We start from the raw sequence: 19,801 nt of genomic DNA, 5'->3' as shown, positions 1-19,801 counted from the left end.
TTTCATACTATGGTAAACAAAGACGGTGAAAGTGTTCAAGCTATAAAAAAAAATTGCAGGGGAGACTTAAGCTCCTCCTTAAGGGTATGACGAGATAGCGTAATGGGTATAATGCCCATATATGTAGAATTGGTCATTCCCGACCTAAATTCCATAGATCCCTGGGATTTCTCATACCACTCTGTGCTGCGGTGGTGCAGCGGTTAAGCGTTGCGCCATTGCCCTACGATGGCAGGGATTACCACCTGTGGGGCTTGTGCGACCCAGTTTGCTCTTCCCGAGCAGCCTCTCGAGACCAGTCTTTACCTGCCACCTGCTCAGTGCTATGGACAGGTTATGATGACGCCACAAAGTCACGTGACCTAGGTGGCCCACCTTGCCTCCTATGTTACTTCTCTGGGTATTTCGGGTGATTTTTCGCTCATGGTCAACAACGCCGACGACCACGTCGCTTCTGCGACGCGAGCTCCTTAACATTATGGCGTTCAAACGGCGCCTTGTTACTACCTGACGAAGCGCCTACACATAGCAAAATGGCTGGAGATGCCTAAAGCGCCAACCGCGACGACGCCTGTACATCTCCTGGCCTTCAAAGCGCGTTATGCAGGAATGTGCTAAAAGCGCCTCCGAGCGTGTTTGCTACGGCGAGCGACTGGGTACGGCACGACTACCATCTCCCATCACGAACACCCAATCACTATCAAAGTGTTGCTCTGTGAAGAAAGTACTACCCAACTCACTTCAGTGTGCTTAGAAATTACACTCGATTGTGCTCGGCCAGCATTTCGGTCCGAACTCGTATTCATGTTTCGCCTGCGGCAAGACTCATGCAATGCAGTCCCAGCCGTTACGAACGGCTCCGTTACTTGCCACTCTACGCGTACATTTGGTCGGTCTTTCCTTCCTCTTGAAGAGGGAAAAGTTTTATCGGTACTTTAAAGACGGAAGCCACTCTTTTATCAGGTCCGGAATTACCGCCGAAGCCACGCTCGCATATCAACCGCTCAGAAAATAGACTGGGACCAGCGGATCGGGATTTAGCAAGTGAACGCCACTTTGTTCCTGTAAAGTTATTCGCGTCTATGGAGGCTGCGGCAATCTTTACAAGTTAAACTGATCATTGCTGTCAGTGAGGTAGTTAAGGATTGGAAGATGTTTGATTTTCGTTCTACCAGCCTTCAAACACGATATCGACAGCTTCCAAGAACATCACTACCATCACATCATACCATCACTATGAATCTACACCAACTAGCCCAATCTGCAGTTCTACAGAACCTGCTGCCACGTGGTAACGTTTCGCTAGACAAACAAGTGCTTCAAGTCGAGATATGCGAAGGTGTTCATGGCATATTTAACTGTCAAATCCACCACATATCCGTTACAACTGCGCGGGGGAGGAGGTGGAGGTAAACTTTTTAAAGAAGAGGTCTTAGGCGCGTATTGGGGTGATGTTCCCCTCCCCGCGGTGGGCTCCTCTTCTAGGCCGGACGCCAGGTAGCCGACTGACGATGTCGTTTGACGAACTCTTCGGCCCGCTCCGTGACTCGGAGTTGAACCTCCGGGTCCGAGCTGAGCAGTGCGGCCTCTCACTGCGATTAGGTAGAGCTTCAGACTCTTAGATGGCTTATCTTGATTACATGAGTATAGGATATGAGGTGTCTGCCTTTTGGTGTCTGCAGAGAGAACAGACGGGGCTGAACTGTTCCGGGAACCATATGGAGTACATGTATGGATTAAGGAAAGTATTCGTTTGCAGCTACCGCCAAACGACTTGTTTTACTGAGGGATTCTGAGGGATTCTGGGAAGATTTTTATTTCTTGAATTGGGCTCCAATTTCTTCGTAGGATGTCACTCGCCCCTTGGCCAATCTGACCTCGGGGTAGCGCACTTCTCGGCTAACTACGAATCCTCGGGCAAATTGGTGCGCCGCCTCGTTTCAGGGATGGTCCACCTTTTAGCATAGAGCGTTTTAAAAAAGCGCGCTCGTGTCCTTTAACACGTCGCTTTCGCCATCTAGTGACGACTGTCAAGTTTACTCGTGCACGCTAGAGTTCCTGTATATGCTCCCGCAGGGAGCAGAGTTGCGCGAAGGTCCGCCATCATGTTCCAAGCTGTGCGGGAAAGCCACTTCTCGTACGTACAGGGGCTGCGTAGCTCGCTGTGTAGGGCGCTTGGGCTTTTTTTTTTCTATTTTAAATAGATTGACTTGATGGCAAGTTTCTAAACGTAACGCTGAAAAATAATCTGTGATTTGCCGAGGGTGTGCATACAGCACGGAAAAAAAAATCACCAAAGGTTAACAGCAAATCGTAATCATGATAAACTGACGAAAAAAGACTGGAAACGGCCTGCGAGTTTTTTTTTTCTTTCTGGAACCAGTAATTTCATAAGAACAAGCAGTCCCGTTCCGGATGAGACAGCGTCTGTCCCATCCTGTATTCCTGCGTGCACGTCTTAAGAACAACAAGAGTATAGCCATGAATTGCTTTTTTCACAACTAGCACCGCCGCGTGTTCTGTACGAGTTATGCGCGAAAAATACGAAAACGCATCTCTCTAGAACCACACATTAAAATAATTGTGCAACTTGTTGTAGGCAAGCAGACTAAAACAACGCCAATGCATTGAACGAGGCGAGTGTGACATAACGAAAAAATTAACACTCAATTGCTTGCCCAACACATTTCACAAAATGTACCCCGTTGCTAAATGCAGTGATAGGGCGGATCTTTAAAGGACCTTGAAAGTACTCTTACACGTAGATATTATTTAACTTTACTCATTTTGTATCGAAAAGCACAATCGTTTCACATTAGTTATTAAATTGCAATAGTTGTTGATTACTGTGGTAGGTTTTCCTGCCTGCTTCATCCTTATTGCTCGGAAAAACTAATTTAATGTTCCGCTTTGCATTTTTGTACTCCTTCTTCGTAGATTCGGCTTAGTTCGCAGTATCAAAACATTTCGCGACTCCTGGATTTTTTTAAAGCCGAGGTTATAGGCTGATTTGCTGTCTTCTAGCTGAAATCATTCGCGGCATAAAGATTTGCGACACTTGTTTACATGCGATTTTTGCCTATCCTATCGTCACATCTCTCACTTAATCCTTGTCAGATGGTTTTTAAGGGCATTTTTACTGAGAACAATACTTTATAGCATAGGCAGACAAATGGTTTAGGGGGGTTTAACTGCCCAAAGTGACTCAGGCTATGACAGGGAACAGTACATGGCCTCTAGAATTTCGGCTGCATCGAAATTCGACAGCCGCGGCCGCGATCGAACCCGCGTCATTCGGGTCAGCAGCCGAGAGCTATAACCACTAAGCCACCGCAGCGGCTGGATAGGCAAATTAAATGTTTATCCAGGTGAGACTGGCATCGAAATGTAGCAAAACTTTGCATGAAATTTGCTTCTTGAACATTCATTGTCCCTTATATTTCACCTCGAACCATCACTACAGAAGGCTCGAAGCAGCAGTAGAGTAAGCAGAGCCTGCCCTAGTGAAGGGCCAAAAAGTTGCAGATGCAGACTGTAAATTCTGTACAATTTTAATGCAGTGGTATGCTACAAATACTGCTTCGAGGGACAGGTATAGGCTCAAACTAGTATCCATAAAAGGACACTAAGTGAAAGATATAGACAAACAAGATTTTCGTTGCCTGTTCCTTATTTGATAATGTGTGTAAGTTAGAAAAAAAAAACTAGTGATTTGTTCAAGGTAAACAAATGTCGACACATGAAAAATGTTTTTACCAATGCAATTCTGATTTCGCTGTCGAAACAGGCAAATGTTGGTTGTGATGGCACTGGCAGATCTTGGAACATGTTAGAAATTTTTATTTATTTATCAATACTGTAAGCCTTTCACAGCCGCATACAGGTGAGGTTCATTCTCAAGAGCCACTTGAGGCGCCGGCGCACTTCGGCCGCCGACCTTCCACATGGCATTGCGTAAAACGCTTTGCCGTTTCCCGTGCGATTGCTGCAGTTTGGCGCACTGCACCCAGTCATACCTGACGAGTGCGTCCGTCACTGCCACTTCAGAACACCAAACCTGACGCCACAGGTGTGCACGGAAAACAAATGAATGTAGCCGACAGCGTGGGCTCACATGAGGCGTCGAGCCGACAAGGGCTCGCTCGGCGCTGCACCTGTGAAGTCAGCTTCTCCGCGGAGTGTAGAACACACGACGTCACGAAAATCATGTGACCGCCTCTCGGCGAATGGCGTTCGGAGCGGCGAGGGAAAACAGACGCGCAACTCTGCTACCTTTGGTAGCATATACAGTAACTCTAGTGCACGCATACCGCTCGCGCCATCTGGTGACGACTAGCGAACTTACTCGTGCTTTTTGAAGTTTAGTATGCGCGTAGACTGCTGGCGCCGGTGTAAAAGCGTCTCTCGCAAGTGACACAGTCTGTCATCTTCCTTTTCGTCGCTGGCGCAGCGTGGCACGAGTTGTTTCTTTTCAAGAACGCCGTGGAAACTCCCTGGAAACGCCCGGCCTTGAGTCGAGCACTCTTGCTCTCGCTCCTTGCTATCTCTAACCACCTGCGACGCCGCTGGGCATTTCAATTACCGTCGGATAAGAAATTGAAAGCGTCCAAATTATTCACTACGAGGCCTTCCTGACGTGCTCGGTATTAAAGCGGGATGCCATGTCTTAGCTCGTAACCTAGATGTCTAATCTCTGCATTTGCGACGTGCCGACCGAAGGCCCCGCTGATGTAACCCGAACACGAATGAAATCGAACTTTTGTTTTTATTGCCCTTGCTCGTTGGCCTTCAGTCGTCGTCCATTAAGGAAAAAAAAAGTGTCACTTTAGCGCACGTTTTAAACGGGTATCGACAAGAAGTTCCTCACGCCAGAATTATTTTTAACTCGGCGCATCTCTGAAAAGCTCTTCATCAATGCCCGAGCTATTTTCTTATAGCTTTGCACGGTGGCTTTAATTTTCGCAACCACGTTTTGGCTTGAATCAAAGGCGCAGAGTTCCTGGTACACGATGTCGAAGTGTCTTCAATTACACATACGTGGAGTGCAGTATACCAAGCGACCAAATTAGCCCCTACCTTACTAGGAAAGAAGGGTGTGTCGTAGGTCCCTGCCTATGGTGTCAAGATTACAGCTATTGGTAATTAACATCATGCCAAGGAACTTCCTAGTTCAGCAGCCTTCCCCCCATTGAAAGTTGTGTTGAGGCAACGCCCGTCTTAATGCGGGCGTTGCCTGAGTGGCGGTACGCATTTCCAATGTCGTCATAATTAAAAATGAGCAGATGGTGCCAGCTTTGGAACGAAACCAAAAAGCAGTACTCAAAGTAGACTCAGGCAAACGCTGATGCCGAGTGTATATTTCTAATGCTCCAACCTACTCGTTCGAGCGCTATATTCCCGGTTCCGTAGGCGGTTGTACATATCCACGCATATGGTTCAATACGAAATTTCCACCAGTCATCTCGGAGTTCCTCTCTGGATAGAAAATTTGTCGTGTTACACCTTCCGTCGATTGTTTTTGGTTATTAAAACCTCCTCAGCTTTACCTCATGGCTCACCAAACCACCCCGGAAATACCTGCTTGTTGAAGCTGTTGCCCTTTGCAACGTGGCGTTCAAGTTTGGATAATTTTCACGTTGCGGCTCCTACGGCTGTCGCAACATATTCATTCTTTTCATATTTATATAGTCACTCATCAAGAGCAGTCTTACAACACCTTCAATAGTAAGCCTCACAGTTCTGCTGACATTGCCTACCTTTGCTGGCTTCGTACTTCACCTATGCCTGCCGCCGCGGCGGCTCAGTGGTTATGGAACTCGGCTGCTGACCCGAAAAACTCGGGTTCGATCCCGGCCGCGGCGGCCGAATTTCGATGGAGGCGAAATTCTAGAGGCCCGTGTACTGTGAGATGTCAATGCACGTTAAAGAACCCCAGGTGGTGGAATTTTCCGGAGCCCTTCACAACGGCGTCCCTCATAGCCTGAGTCGCTTTGGGACGTTAACCCCCAATAAACCAAAACATCACCTATGCCTCGTGCCGATCTTTCATCGTGGCACTCTGCCTTCGTCGGCGGCAGCTTGATATGTTGACCTTAAAGCGTACGTAATAATAAAAAGCAATGAGTGCTTTCGCTCCTGCGTATTAAAAGCTGCAATGCAGGCTGTGAAGCACGCTGCAGTTTAATCTGCGACCATTTTGAACGTTCGCCGTAATGCTGGTCGCATCAGTGTGCAGGGCACGAAGTGAAATGTGTATTGAGGGGCCGAAATGCGAAGCTAATTTCCCATGCCCTAAGTGCGGGCATAGCGGCAACACCGCCTGTACTACAGTTCTGAATGTCGAACCTGTTGTATCGTTCCCTGCAGCAAAACGCTGCACATTCCCTCAGTCACACCATTTAACTTTTGTTCCTTATCCGGTGACATTTGGGTAGCCGTTGTTCAAAAGCCCGAATCTTTTATTTCTCTCTTGCAGACCGAGCCACTGACCACATCATGGGGCGCCCCGATTGGCGAAAAGACCAACGTGCTCACGGCTGGACCCCGTGGCCCGCTTCTGATTCAAGATGTCGTCTTCCTCGACGAAATGGCACACTTCGACAGGTGCGTGTTTTGCCGTGAAACTTTCCGCACCGTGCGTTCACGTTTGACTGGCACTGCTTAACTGATCTGTTCATTTGCGGCATCGGCTGTCGAACGGCGGCTATAACGCCGAAAGCAGAGTTGATGTCGCACAAGCCATTTTAGATGCTTCTCTTAGAACCATGTCATAAATACGGCAGTGTTCTGACTTTTGTTGTATTACTAATTTTCCTGTTCTGTCGTATTTTTCTGTAGTACTTCTTTGTAGTCTTTTGCTATCGTGCTGTTCTGTAGTTACTACACAACAACTGTTACTCTACGTTTTTGGTCCCAAAATTTGCAGGAAAATCTGCAGTGACAACGGAAGATTTTCTGATTTTTCTTTGCGACTGGGCAGAGCGAAATAAAGCGCGAAAGCAGGGATTATGTTCTTACATTCCTCATGTAACTTGTAACCATACTTTTCGATTCATGGTCTTCGTTCGGTTGCCGGAACGGCCTCGTAGTAGTACACGTAGTAGTTTCATGCATCATTCCAAAGAAAGAATGCGCAGCATAAATTTGGCTCGCCGCTACAAATCGACAACCCCAGTAAAACGTTGGCTGATTTGAGACCTCGGCAAATTTCTCTTGACATCTTTCCATGAGCATTAACCTTCAATTTTTAGCCGTTGTCTTGGTCTTTCGTAATTATCATTCTTCCCATACGCTGATGAAAAATGAGAACTAAAACGGGTACATATTTTAAACTTCCTCTCCTTTTACTGCAGTTTTATACCGCCAGGGCTTTTGCTGTTTCAGACCTGGATTTAACTCCAGCTATTTATTGGTTTCAACGTTCATCTGCAGTGTTTGAGTTTCTGTAGGACGATCTGTGTTGTGTTCAGAGGGTGCAAAAATCTGTGCATGCTACTGTTGACAACAAAATTAGGCCGACATTCAAAGCTAATAGACGACCCATAGCATCCTTGGTTAAAATGCTTATGCCCGCACACATCGTCGCTACTCTCTAAAACTGGAGCTCAGTTTGACCGCAGTGCGTTCAATTTCGTTCATTTATGTGCATGCACACCGACGGATGTACTTTCTATCTACTTCCAGAGAGCGCATCCCTGAGCGTGTCGTCCACGCCAAGGGTGCCGGAGCCTTCGGCTACTTCGAGGTGACCCACGACATCACCAAGTACACCAAGGCTAACATCTTCAGCCAGATCGGCAAGAAGACACCCCTGGCTGTGCGCTTCTCCACTGTCGGTGCGTATACCGCCGCTCTTTTCCGTCCCATTGTCGCTTACGTCACGACAGTGCTCATACTGGTTCGGGGCTAGTCCTTTTCGAACATACTCTCTAAACATGAATACACCTATATGGGTGTAAAAAGGGAGTAAGTTGTCCTCTGGGGCACACCCCTCGTTAAAGGATGTGCGCTAGAGGACAACTTTACACCCTTTTTTACTCCTTTCCGTTTACAATGCATGCCATCCACGGTGCGGTTTCAGAAAAGTTGCTAGGCCTTCAAAATGCTTCCCCTCAAGTGCTGTTCCCCTTCAGCTCTGCTGCTCATATTAGTGGCCCTGTGCCAGCCATCTGTCAGCTACTCCAAGTAGGCAAGTCCCAAGCAGCACAGATAATCGGCCCGATAATAGAAATGGATGGTTTCAAAATGGTCCTCTGTAGGACCAGCCTTTTGCCAGTACATTTCCAATATTGGGAAGATTACCTGTGCAGCCTGGGGTGCAATTCCACCATAGGCACTATCGCGCTGCCTTAGTTTGGGGTCAATGAAAGTTGTCCAGGACACGAGGCGGCACAATCCTGATGTTTCATCCTCGCTAAGCAGAAAGAGCTAATGTAGCTTAAAATCCCAAGTATAATTAAAAATGAACACACGAGCCTGCTTCTCACACTAGTTAGAGGAGCGCTTATTTCTAGACTCAGTGCCAGCTCCACTATTGCACATGCGCTTCTACACCCATACTCGTGACTACAGGTCACGGATTTCGTTTCTTACAATTTCCATTCCCATTGATGCGAATCGCAGGTGGCGAGAGTGGCTCGGCCGACACGGTCCGCGACCCCCGTGGCTTCGCCGTCAAGTTCTACACCGATGAGGGCAACTGGGACCTCGTGGGCAACAACACTCCCATCTTCTTCATCCGGGACCCATTCTTCTTCCCCAGCTTCATCCACACTCAGAAGCGCAACCCGGCTACCCACCTGAAGGTCCGTGCATGTCCTATACTTTAACCTTAAATGGACGGTGTCGCGTTGTCGTGCAAATTTAAAGCTGGCCGCCGCTCTAGACGTGGCGGGACATGGTGCACGGTAGTGGATCTTCCTGCCGCTGACGGGGCATTCATAAAACTTCACTAGGCCTTATTGCAAGGATACGAAACTCGACTAATACTGAGAACTCTAATATGCAAGCCAGTTGCTGTGCTTGCTGTATCCGAGACGATCGGTGGGAGGTGCAAAATCAAGAGGGTTCAGGAAGTCATTTTCGCCGAACCCTGCAGAGCGTTGGACGCCGGCGCGAGCTCAAAGTACCGCATTGCTATGCGCACGCGCGAGCTTTTATAACGAGGCGAAACGGCGTCATTACTTGCGCGTCGAATGAGGTTTCGACGATATTTCTGTCTTAGTTCTTAGTATGCTATGAATCCTTATTAATGTCGCTCATGTCCTCCTCCCTCCTTTTCCCCTTTTTGTGTTTCTGTCGATGGCTGGAGCGATAGTCGTTTCTGTCCTTCTGGACCCCCTTTCCATCTATGCTATATATTGCCTTCGCTGCAAGATTAAACGTTCATTTCCCACCAGCTGTGTCTGCGTTTACACCATACGGGGGAAGCATCCCATTAAAGCTTGAACTTTTCCGACGGACCGAAGGGTACGAGGACTTGAGCCCGCTTTAAGCTTCCCTTCGCCTTGTAAAAGGCAGCTTCCTACAGCTGTCCCCACCACCATTTTGTTCCCTCCTGCAGTAGTTTGTTAAGCGGAGAAAGAAGAGAAGACATGTTCGGCAAGCATCTGGCATAAAATGTCAGCATCCCTAAAAAACCATTATCTTCTCGGTCGAGTCGAGCGGAGACCCTCTCTGTCTATCCGACGGCCGAGGTAATTGACCGCTGCCTGCCGAAACTTGATTTGTCATCTCAACTTAACTCCGTGTTCTCGGAAACATTTTAGCACCTTTTCAGGCCTTCACTTCCATCTCCACATTTCTCTCAAACCAGTTCATCGAGGTATGCTTCAACCCCTCCTAAGCCTGACAGTACCGCGTCCATTTCTCTTTGAAAAATTGCCAGAGCAGAGGATATTCAGAATTGAAACCTATCATAGCAAAACAACCATCTGTGTATATTAATGACGCACAGCTTCCTAGAAGCTTCATCCAGCGGGATTTGATTGTATGCATCTCTCAAATCAAGTATGCCGAAATACTCTCCTCCATTTAAAGATGCGAACATACCCTGAATAACTGGCAATGGGTACTGCTTTACTGCACAGGCTGGGTTAAGGGTAGGCTTGAAGTCGCTACAAATTCTGATTGGCACGATGGGATTCTCTGAATCCGAATGTTTGACGGGTGAGAGAGAGTACGCCGACAGTGACTAGCCGGTCCTTCTCTCGCAATACCCTAACCCTTAGATCGTAAGGAATGGATCTTACCTTGCACAATTTGAGCACGGCTCCAGGCTTTAGCTGCAGGCTGGTAGGAGGCCCCTTCATCAGAGATCCCGGGAAAACACATGGTGGTAGTCGACTACGTTGTTTAACGCTCCTGTAGACTCTTGCGTTGCGTCTGGGAAGTCTTGCGTCGACGATGGGAGAACTGAAAGCCCCGCTCTGTAGAGCAAGGAAATCGAGTCACGGCCGCAAAGATCAGGCCCCAAGCAGTTGACCACGATAAGCGAGCAGTTTACGGAAGCAGTCGTGTACTGCACACGCAGCTGCAATTCTCCCAGCACTGGCAGTGGTCGAACATCACTCCACACGCGAAGGCTTTAGCGCCTGCCACTGTTCGCGATGCTTGTCAAAAACATCCCGAGAAATGAAGCAGACAGGCGGCCCTGTATCCACTTCCAATGGAAGTCGCACACCATCCCAAGTGCGCCGTGTCGGGGGCTCGAGGCGGCGTTTGGGTGCAGAAAGTAATGCCCATAAATGCGCCCCTTCAGTATCGTTCTCGGGCACGGCTTCTTCAAGAGCGGCTTCCTTGCGAGCCAAAGCTTTTCTATTCACTACTTGTGGCGCGACGCGGCCTTTATTGCCAATGATGCGACACGTCTCTGAGAGACGACCTCGGCACCCGCAGCGATAACACCTTGCTCTGATCCAACTTCAAGTGCTGTCGTCATGTTTGCCGCCACCGCATCTACCACATTGCTGCAGCACAAAACGAACACGTGAAGCTTGAACCGACTTGCGCGGGGAAGCTTGCAGCTTAAGCAAGGGCGCAGATTGTGGTGTCATATTTCCAGCATCATTATCAGCGACCTCGGCAGAAAGTGCCACCGCTTCGGCCTGTTAAATCCTCGTTTGCTAACATTTTCTTTCGCAGGGTGACTTGGCGCACGCCGCAGTCAATGCGATCGCTTAGCATGCGGTCAAGCGACGTGCCGAAACTCCTGTAGTCTGTTATTGGGCGAATAGCCGCGAGAAACTTGCTAACGGTTTCGCCGTTCCCGGCGGTATTGGCCTGCGCTGCCAGAATAAATGTCCATTCCCCGCCAGCTGTGTCTGAGTCTGCTTGCCCGCGGCTGAATAGGCGATGTAACACGTGCAACACAGAATTCGTTGTTTCTCTGGTTCATTAAATTTTGCTCCTACTGACATCAAACTGCGAGCAAAATGAGATCTTCTAGAAGACGGCAGTGTTAAACGGGTTGTTTGGTAGGTATATTTCTCACCTCTTTCTTCTGGAGCATTGTCGAATCGCTTACTCGATGCTTTCAAATTGCTGAAGTCCAGCAAGCCTAAAAGGCTTGCTTCGGCATCGATTGAAATATTCTCGAAATTGGGGACAAAAATGGCTTCGCCTGAGCGTCGTTCTATGCATCTTCGTATATCTTATGTTCATTTGTCAGCAACAAGGCTGTGCTTAGTTTATGAACCCGTTCTACACAGCCGTAATAAGGTAGTTGGAAGGCACGAACATGCACTCCATTTTCATGCTTCGTTGCGAACTGGTAGGATTTAATGTTTACTGATGGTAACCATTGCAGGATGTCGACATGTTCTGGGACTTCATCAGCCTGCGTCCAGAGACCACGCACCAGGTCATGTTCCTCTTCTCGGACCGTGGCATCCCGGACGGCTACCGGCACATGAACGGCTACGGCTCGCACACCTTCAAGCTCGTGAACGGCAACAACGAGGCATTCTACTGCAAGTTCCACTACAAGGTAGGCAAAATGACTGCCTAACCTGCCATCCTATGAAGCGGAACTTCGATCAACCAGTGCAAACCTTCGCATATTTTACGTCTTATAGTCTGTTACAACTTAAGTCTGCACTCAAGCTCCGCCTACATTCAGGACCACCGTACAGAATTCCTCCACGACAAAAAAGTAGTCCGTTGTTGAAAGTTTTCTTACACACCTAAATAAGAAGCTTGTCACAAGAAAAGAAACATTTCTTGAAGGTATTGGTGAGCGCTATCAAAATACGGAAAAGGGACGAACACACAGGACGAAGCGCTTCGTCCTGTGTGTTCGTCCCTTTTCCGTATTTTGATAGCGCTCACCAATACCTCCAAGAATGTGTTTCCAACTAGCCCCAGCAGTAGATCTTCTGAAAAAAAAAATTCAGGGGGCACTTTGACTCTCTAAAGTGTGTAGAGGCGAAAGTGTTTTCCGCACCACTTTCGCTGCTTCTGTGGCACTGCTGGCGTCACATATAATTGAGTACTAATTGCTAAGTGATGACAAATTACTGATTAATGGTTAATTACTGATGAATTCCTGAATGCTAATTAACTGCTAATTAATGACGCTCAAGCTTCTCCTTTAGGAGTGGAACGCGCCAGCGTGTTGTAGCGCTGCCAGGGAGTCCACGGAACGCCACCACCCGTTCGGCGCGATGCCTTGCCCTTTGAACGCAACGCGTTTTGAGGAAAGGAAATGGCGCAGTAATTCTGTCATATCGGTAGACACCTGAACCGCGCCGCAGAGGAAGGGAGGAAGGGGGAGTGAAAGAAGACAGAGGGCCGTAATGAAGGAAATGAAAATTGTATTTGAGGAAAGGAAATTACGCAGTAACTGTCTCACATATCTCAGTGGACACCCGTCAAGATTCAGGGGTGCACTTTTTTGACCTAAAGTGTGGTCACTGATGTGTGGTTAAGATGTTAAGCTTCGCCTCTAAGAGTGGAACGCGACAGCACCTTGCAACTCTGCCAGGGAGTCCATAGAACGCCATTGCCCATTCGGTTCTACGCCTCGCTCCTCGGTAAATTGGTTTTTGAGGAAAGGAAATGTATCTGTCTCTCATATCTCGGTGTACACCTAAACCTCGCCGGAAGGGAAGGGAGGAGGATGAGAGTGAGAGAAGACACCGTATTCACTAGACGCGCCTTTGTTCATTCCAAACCATCGGGCTGGCATGGCGGAGTGGATAGCATGCTCGTCTCGCACGCCGAAGGCCGGGGTTCGATTCCCGAGCTCGACCAATTTCCTACTCGGTTTTATTTATTTATATGGCCTGACTAGGAAAGTTAATTAGGCTAATTAGGTTATTAAGCAATTAACTAAGCTCAGTCCCACTTGGAGCATCACTGTACGATCCCTTCAATTAGTTGCATGGTTACTAGGCGAAGTACAATTGGCCCCGTTTGAAATTTGCGCACTGTGACGTCACGGCCGTTTCGACCAATTGAAAAGCGTGACATTTTCTGTCGACAACTGCTGCTTACAACGATGAGGCATTAAAGGCTTTCGCCTTAAAAGCTCTAAAGTTTTGTTACTTGGCTTGTTTAAGAAAGTGGGCATTTTGTTGACCTAGAGTGCGGTGAGGCGAGAGCCATAAGCGCGGTGTTGCTGCTTGTGTCACTGCTGTGCGGTTAAGATGTTAAGCTTCGCCTCTAAGAGCGGAACGCGACAGCGTCTTGCAACGCTGCCACGGAGTCCATAGAACGCCATCGCCCGTTCGGTTCGGCGCCTTGCTCGTCGGTAAATTGGTTTTTGAGGAAAGGAAAGGTATCCGTCTCTCATATCTCCGTGGACACGTAAACCTCGCCGTAACGGGAAAGGAGGAAGATGGGAGTGAACGAAGACACCGTATTCTCTAGACGCGCCTCTGTTCATTCCAAACCGTTGAGCTGGCATGGCTCCATGAAAAAGGAATCTTTGTCCCATGGACAACAAATTGCCTGTTATGTAAGCAGCCGGAGACAATTGAACATGTTTTCCTAGAATGCTGGGACGCCATACTTTTGTGGGATGTCCTGGAGAGAACCATCAAGAAAGAACTACCACTGCACCCTTATGGGATCAGATTTCTACCAGTTGATCGCAAAGAGGTACCCTATGACTTATTAATGCTTCCTGGCCTCCACAGCTTGTGGAAAACGCGAATGCAAGTAAGGCATGCTGATATAAACACTCGTAGTACACGTGAGAACTTTGTTGAAAGTGCTGTTTGCGGGAATGTTACCAGGCGCAGCGTGACCCACCCCAGTGGGTAACACTACTAGATGATCTAGTGAAACTTGATAAATTTTAACTTCACTCGTATCAGCTCAAGTGTAGCTGAAGTGGTCTTATTGTTTTCATGTCAATCTCGAAAATAAAGAAAAAAAAAAAGCTGGCATGGCGGAGTGGTAGCGTGCTCGTCTCGCACTCCGGAGACCGGGGTTCGATTCCCGAGCTCGGCCAATTTCCTACTCGGTTTTATTTATCTGGTCTGATTAGAAAGGTTAATTAGGCTAATTGATTAAGTAAGCAATTAACTAAACCCAGTCCCACTTACTTGGAGCATCACTATACGATCCCTTATATTGGTTGCATGGTTAGTAGCCATAGCCAAAGTACAATTGGCCCCGTTTGAAATTCGCGCACTGTGACGTCACGACCATTTCGACCAATTGAAAAGCGTGACAGAAATGTCAACACCTGCTTACAACGATGAGGCATTAAAGGCTTCCGCCTTAATAGTGAAACATTAAGAAGGTGACTTCGTTTACTGCTACGATTAGCCAGCGGAGTTATACAGGACGCCGTGGTCCGTGGTCCAGTGTTAGCAACAGCGTTTTTTTTAAGTTGTATCATACTACAGCTGCGTTATTTCACACGCTCGCGCGTGCATCAAATTGCTTTGCATTGTGTCCTTGCATATACGTCACTACACCAAATAATTACTTTGCACTGTGTCCTCATACACACGTCATTCGAGTGAATTGCATCTACGTTTCATAATGTTTACCGCGTCGTTGGTCACCAGTGGTTCATGCTGAGTACTCGTACTGTGCGCCAGGAATGATGAGCAGTGAAACCATGGGACAGCGTAGGTTTTACAAAACTCCTGAGAAACGCACACACGTTAGGTCACCATTGCAATTTTACTTTACACTTTTACACTTTTTGGGGCTTTGCAAAACTTTCTAGGCTTGGACTAGACCTTCATGACGCATTGGCTGCTTCTGCGAGGCAGCCCTGTTTTTGTTGAAACTTACAGAACTGCAGATAGCGTTGCTGCGCAGGCGGGAGAGAATATATCCACAGCGTCATTACTGATTTTGCAAACATACGACGTCAGTACAATCAGTGAGATTGAGTTTGATTGCTGGATGGTTTTGTGAAGAATTTTTTAAACTTTCCTTTTTCAGATGGTAATGGAGGAGTTAAGAAACGGCAGTAGGTTGGTGCACTGGATGTGGCAGACGAATGATTGTCGAGGTTTTTGAAGTTATATTCTGTGCTTATTTCGTTTAGTAACCACAAGCTGGTGCTACTTGAGAGAAAATGTAGACCATCGTTTCGCACGTTTGAGGCTATTCCGATGGTCTATTGTGATCATGATGTGCAGCACACTACACATGTTCGCTTCGTGCAGCTGAGGTAACCTGGGGTTTAAAATTGGGGGAGATAAACACGTTCTCCCCGTTTAACCGCGGCTGACAGAGTTTAAAGCCGCGCGGACCCCACCCCGTGGTCGCGAGCGCTGCCGAGCGCACGGCGACCACGGCGGGCCTTGCTCTGCGGGAACAAAGGAACGACACAATGGCTGACACAAACAAGGCATTTATTGCTATAACAACAATAACGCCAGCTAGCAACAAAATACACTGAGGAATCGATGATGTCCTACTCACCAGCACGGTTACGAGCGAACGTTCGCCCACGGTAGGGCAGAGGGAAGCCCCCATTTATTGTAAACTCTCAAGAAATGATATAAAATAAACAGAAATTGGAGAGGAAGCCCGCATCCAGCCAGAGGTTATCGCAGGCGATCCAATTAAACATAAAAGAAAAGGGGCCAACGCCCAAGAGAAAATTTAAGAAAAACCAATTACAAGAGAGGAAAAAAGAGGCACGAATGATAGGACGGGACGGGGTGGCGGGAGCAAGTTCCAACCACGAGACGCCCGCGGCGAAGAGCGTAGCGGATCGCGAAACGTCCGCGAGCTTCCCGGTCCCAAGGAGAAGAGCCCGTCGCTTCCCGCGAGCGCGCAGCAAAACGCCATCCGTGGCACTGGTGTCGCTGGGACGCGAGCGCCCTCCCCTGTTAGTTAAAGTAACACAACTGAGAAGAATGCGTTTCGGGGGAGCTGACTACAGTTTGAGTGCATTGCGGGAAAGCGAACCACAGGCGACGGACGAGTGCGTCCCCACAAGCTCTCAGTCGAAAGGGAAGGGCTTTTTGCCACTTCGTTCCTTGTTTGGTGGTGGGCATTATGGCACCTTGCGCTTCAGTTGTGCGCAGATGTACGGTCACCCATCTACGGTCACCCATCTCGTGTTGCATCATACTGAGCTTGACTGTGCTTGCCTTTGCTACGCATTGATGATTTTGTTTCTTTTGTTCCAGACTGACCAGAAAATCAAGAACTTGCCCGTGCAGAAGGCGGATGAATACGCTTCCAAGGATCCAGACTACTCCATCCGTGACCTTTACAATGCCATTGCCAACAAGCAGTACCCGACGTGGACATTCTACATCCAGGTGATGACCTTCGACCAAGCCAAGAACTGGAAGTTCAACCCCTTCGACCTGACCAAGGTAAGTAGCCCGAGAAGCTATCGCCGTTTTAGTTTCGGCTAATCCCGAATGCTCGCTCCGTCTAATGCACATGAGAAACTACTTTCCCAATGGGCATTGAATCTCCCCTGTACGTCCTGTGGACGTTCAGGATGTCTTCAAGACGTCCAATGGACGTTCAGTGCCCATTGGGTTTCATCCTACGTGTTTCTCGAATGCAGTCGCTCTGCAGTCAGCTGCAGAGAAGGCGGCGTCACGAGTCATATAAGACTCTATGGTAGAAATCACGACTGACATAGATTGGGTGATACTGTGATGGACAGACTGCAGCAACGCACCTGGACATGAACATTTTTGTGCCGTGCTGGCAACAGAGTAATTCTTGTTCGTTTACACTCGTTTTTTTTTTGGAGCAGCTGACTTATTTTAGAAACCTTGCCTTAACTAGCGCAAGAAAAGACGGTGCATCGTAAACACGCATATCGCAAGTGCAAGCATGCCGCATGCGCAGATGTGGGTATGCAGTTTTATTTTTTTCTTCATCGTGATTTCTTTTCGTTACGTTTCGGCCGCTGAGGTGCAAAAACTACAAAGCCACACTCGCCGAATGCCTCGGTATACTACTGATGGCAGATTCGATTATTAGTCAAGAAGAATGCGTTTGAATTGCGGGTCACTGCTTGCGTTGTTTAATTATCTATGAATGAAAGTTCTCGCAAACGAAAAACAGGGGGAGGGGTAGCATGCAAGTCTGCTGAATGTACACTATGTTCAAGAGAATATTTCAGGTTGATAGAAGCTTAAAATGAAAGCTAAAATGAAAATGAATGAACCTAAGTGCGACCGAGCAGCTGAAAAAGCAACCAGCACATTAGATCTATCACCTTTTCAGCTTCAAGACTGCACTTTAGGTGGAGACTGACTGCGACTAAGCATCATTTTGGTCCGGAGGCTACGTTTAGTGTAGTCCATGAAGACAAACCGCATCCTTGAGCACTCCTCTACTTCACAGGTCTGGCCTCACTCCGAGTTCCCCTTGATCCCCGTGGGCAAGATTGTGCTGGACCGGAACCCGGTCAACTACTTCTCCGAAGTGGAACAGATCGCCTTCTGTCCCGCGAACCTGGTGCCAGGAATCGAGCCGAGTCCGGACAAGATGCTTCAGGTTTGTCTCCGAGGGGCTGCCTTTACGCAGTGGCTCTCGAATAGTATGCCCCCGCTGTTTCCTTCACAATCCGCTACCTTCGATTTCGCGTCATTACGCGACGCGAGAATTAATGGACACATTCATTATTTCACTGACCTTTTGGCGTGCAGTAATACTGAGTGTTCTGTAGCTTGCTTACTGTTAGCATACTGTACTCTACAGCAAGTCGATGCGCCATGATGTCCATAACTTACCGGAGAGTGCAATGCAGGAAGCCCTGCATTCCTTTGGCATATAATCGAGCTTTTCATCACTGCCCGGTTCCCACTGCTTCGTGAAATGAGCTGTGGGCAGGTACAGTGTTGCTGACTTTATAAAGCTTGAGGTAAAGTAAATTAAGTCAGCATTGACTTCTCGGGCTGGGGGCAGTTCCGAATTGTTCCCTATGTCAAAAACGTCACACCACGTGCTGCGGCCTTACAGATATGGAAGAAAATCCGTTCCAGGTCGCATACTCGGGTCTACAAATGCTCCGCCCTGACCGTAGTATAGACTCGCTAGGAATGAATGTCGAGCAGCGGTTTCCGTTGATGAATTGTGCCCAATGTTTGCAGCCTAATCTCTGCTCTGCAGTTAACTGCACCTTCATGAGACTCAAGCATGAGTTGGGCTCACCTTCAGTGCCTCTTACAACGGCAGATGGGTCGGAAGTTGGGAGCATCTAACATTTCTTGTAACATGCGTCATTGGTGTGGGCATTTATGATTGTGGAATGAACTTTCTCGGCCCCTGGTTAAGGAAGTGGGAAAACAATGGGAACCGACGCAATCAGCAACAAAACATGCTCTCACCACTCCATGTCATGCCTACCGCTGGCCAGTTGCAGCAAGCAATTACGCTACACAAGGCAACTACAACCTCTCTGTTGCGCTGTTACGGTCCCATATCTGTTTCTGTCAAGGAACAATTGCTGTTACATTGCCATGGAAGTTCTGCAAAGATTGCTTTAATGCTTATGCAGATGAGGTCGAAGGAGGGCTAATGAGAATTGCATTGGAAGATGCGGTGCTTAAACATTGTCACCTCTTGAAAACATGGTTATACCCTATCTAAAAAACATGAACTGGAAATTTTCAGTTCTCTCAACACATTTTTCTGGAGTATTTCGAGACCTCGCAGCAGAAATTCTTGTCGTAACAAGATTTTCTGTAGTATTGAGCATTAACTTGTCGTAACGACAGAGCTAGATCTGTCGCAACCACAGACAACTTCCCAATACTACAGAAAAATTTGTCGCGACGACAGGATCACAGAAATTTATTGTATCTTGGCACCGACTCAGTCGTATTTTTCGACTGAGTAGTGCTACCTCAGGCATGGATTTGGGCCTCAGGCGATTTTTTTGTGAGAAGGCATGTCACAATCTGTGAATGCGAAGAGCTGTAGCTGTTATGACAGGACGTAGTTCGATCCACTCTTTATATTCTTCTCACGATAAATCTTTCTTCATTGCAGTATTATGCACTGCAGCCATTTCAATTGCTTTGATCTTCAATTCGTGAACGCGAGCTTGCGGCAACTCACGTCGTTTTTCTATCGCAGGGTCGTCTGTTTTCCTACAGCGACACGCACAGGCACCGTTTGGGACCAAACTTCATGCAGATCCCGGTCAACTGTCCTTACAAGGCACGCACGGCCAACTACGAGCGGGACGGCTTCATGGCAGTCAAAGAACAAGGTACAACAATCATTGATATGCTTGAAGGGATATAGACACCTAATTTTTGGGTGCATGTGTTCGTAACGATGCGTAAGGTGTCATTATACAAGGGTTACCTCGTGGTATCCTCCGACGACCAATACGTTATTTATAATA

At 47.8% G+C, this 19,801-nt stretch overlaps 1 protein-coding gene across 1 annotated transcript in view; it reads left to right on the top strand.

The window, feature by feature from the left end:
- Cat (Catalase) overlaps positions 1-19,801 on the top strand; it is a 51,547-nt gene that overhangs the window by 22,418 nt on the left and 9,328 nt on the right. The window contains exons 2-8 of the mRNA XM_089560807.1: positions 6,476-6,603; positions 7,684-7,835; positions 8,623-8,804; positions 11,807-11,986; positions 16,608-16,799; positions 17,791-17,943; positions 19,528-19,663. Coding sequence (XP_089416933.1) covers positions 6,476-6,603; positions 7,684-7,835; positions 8,623-8,804; positions 11,807-11,986; positions 16,608-16,799; positions 17,791-17,943; positions 19,528-19,663 — 1,123 coding nt within the window. The remainder of the gene's footprint in view (positions 1-6,475; positions 6,604-7,683; positions 7,836-8,622; positions 8,805-11,806; positions 11,987-16,607; positions 16,800-17,790; positions 17,944-19,527; positions 19,664-19,801) is intronic.

Source organism: Amblyomma mixtum, chromosome 9 (assembly GCF_055824585.1).
Source record: "Amblyomma mixtum isolate Tamu chromosome 9, ASM5582458v1, whole genome shotgun sequence".
Taxonomy (NCBI): domain Eukaryota; kingdom Metazoa; phylum Arthropoda; class Arachnida; order Ixodida; family Ixodidae; genus Amblyomma; species Amblyomma mixtum.
This window is presented reverse-complemented; position numbering and strand designations above follow the sequence as displayed.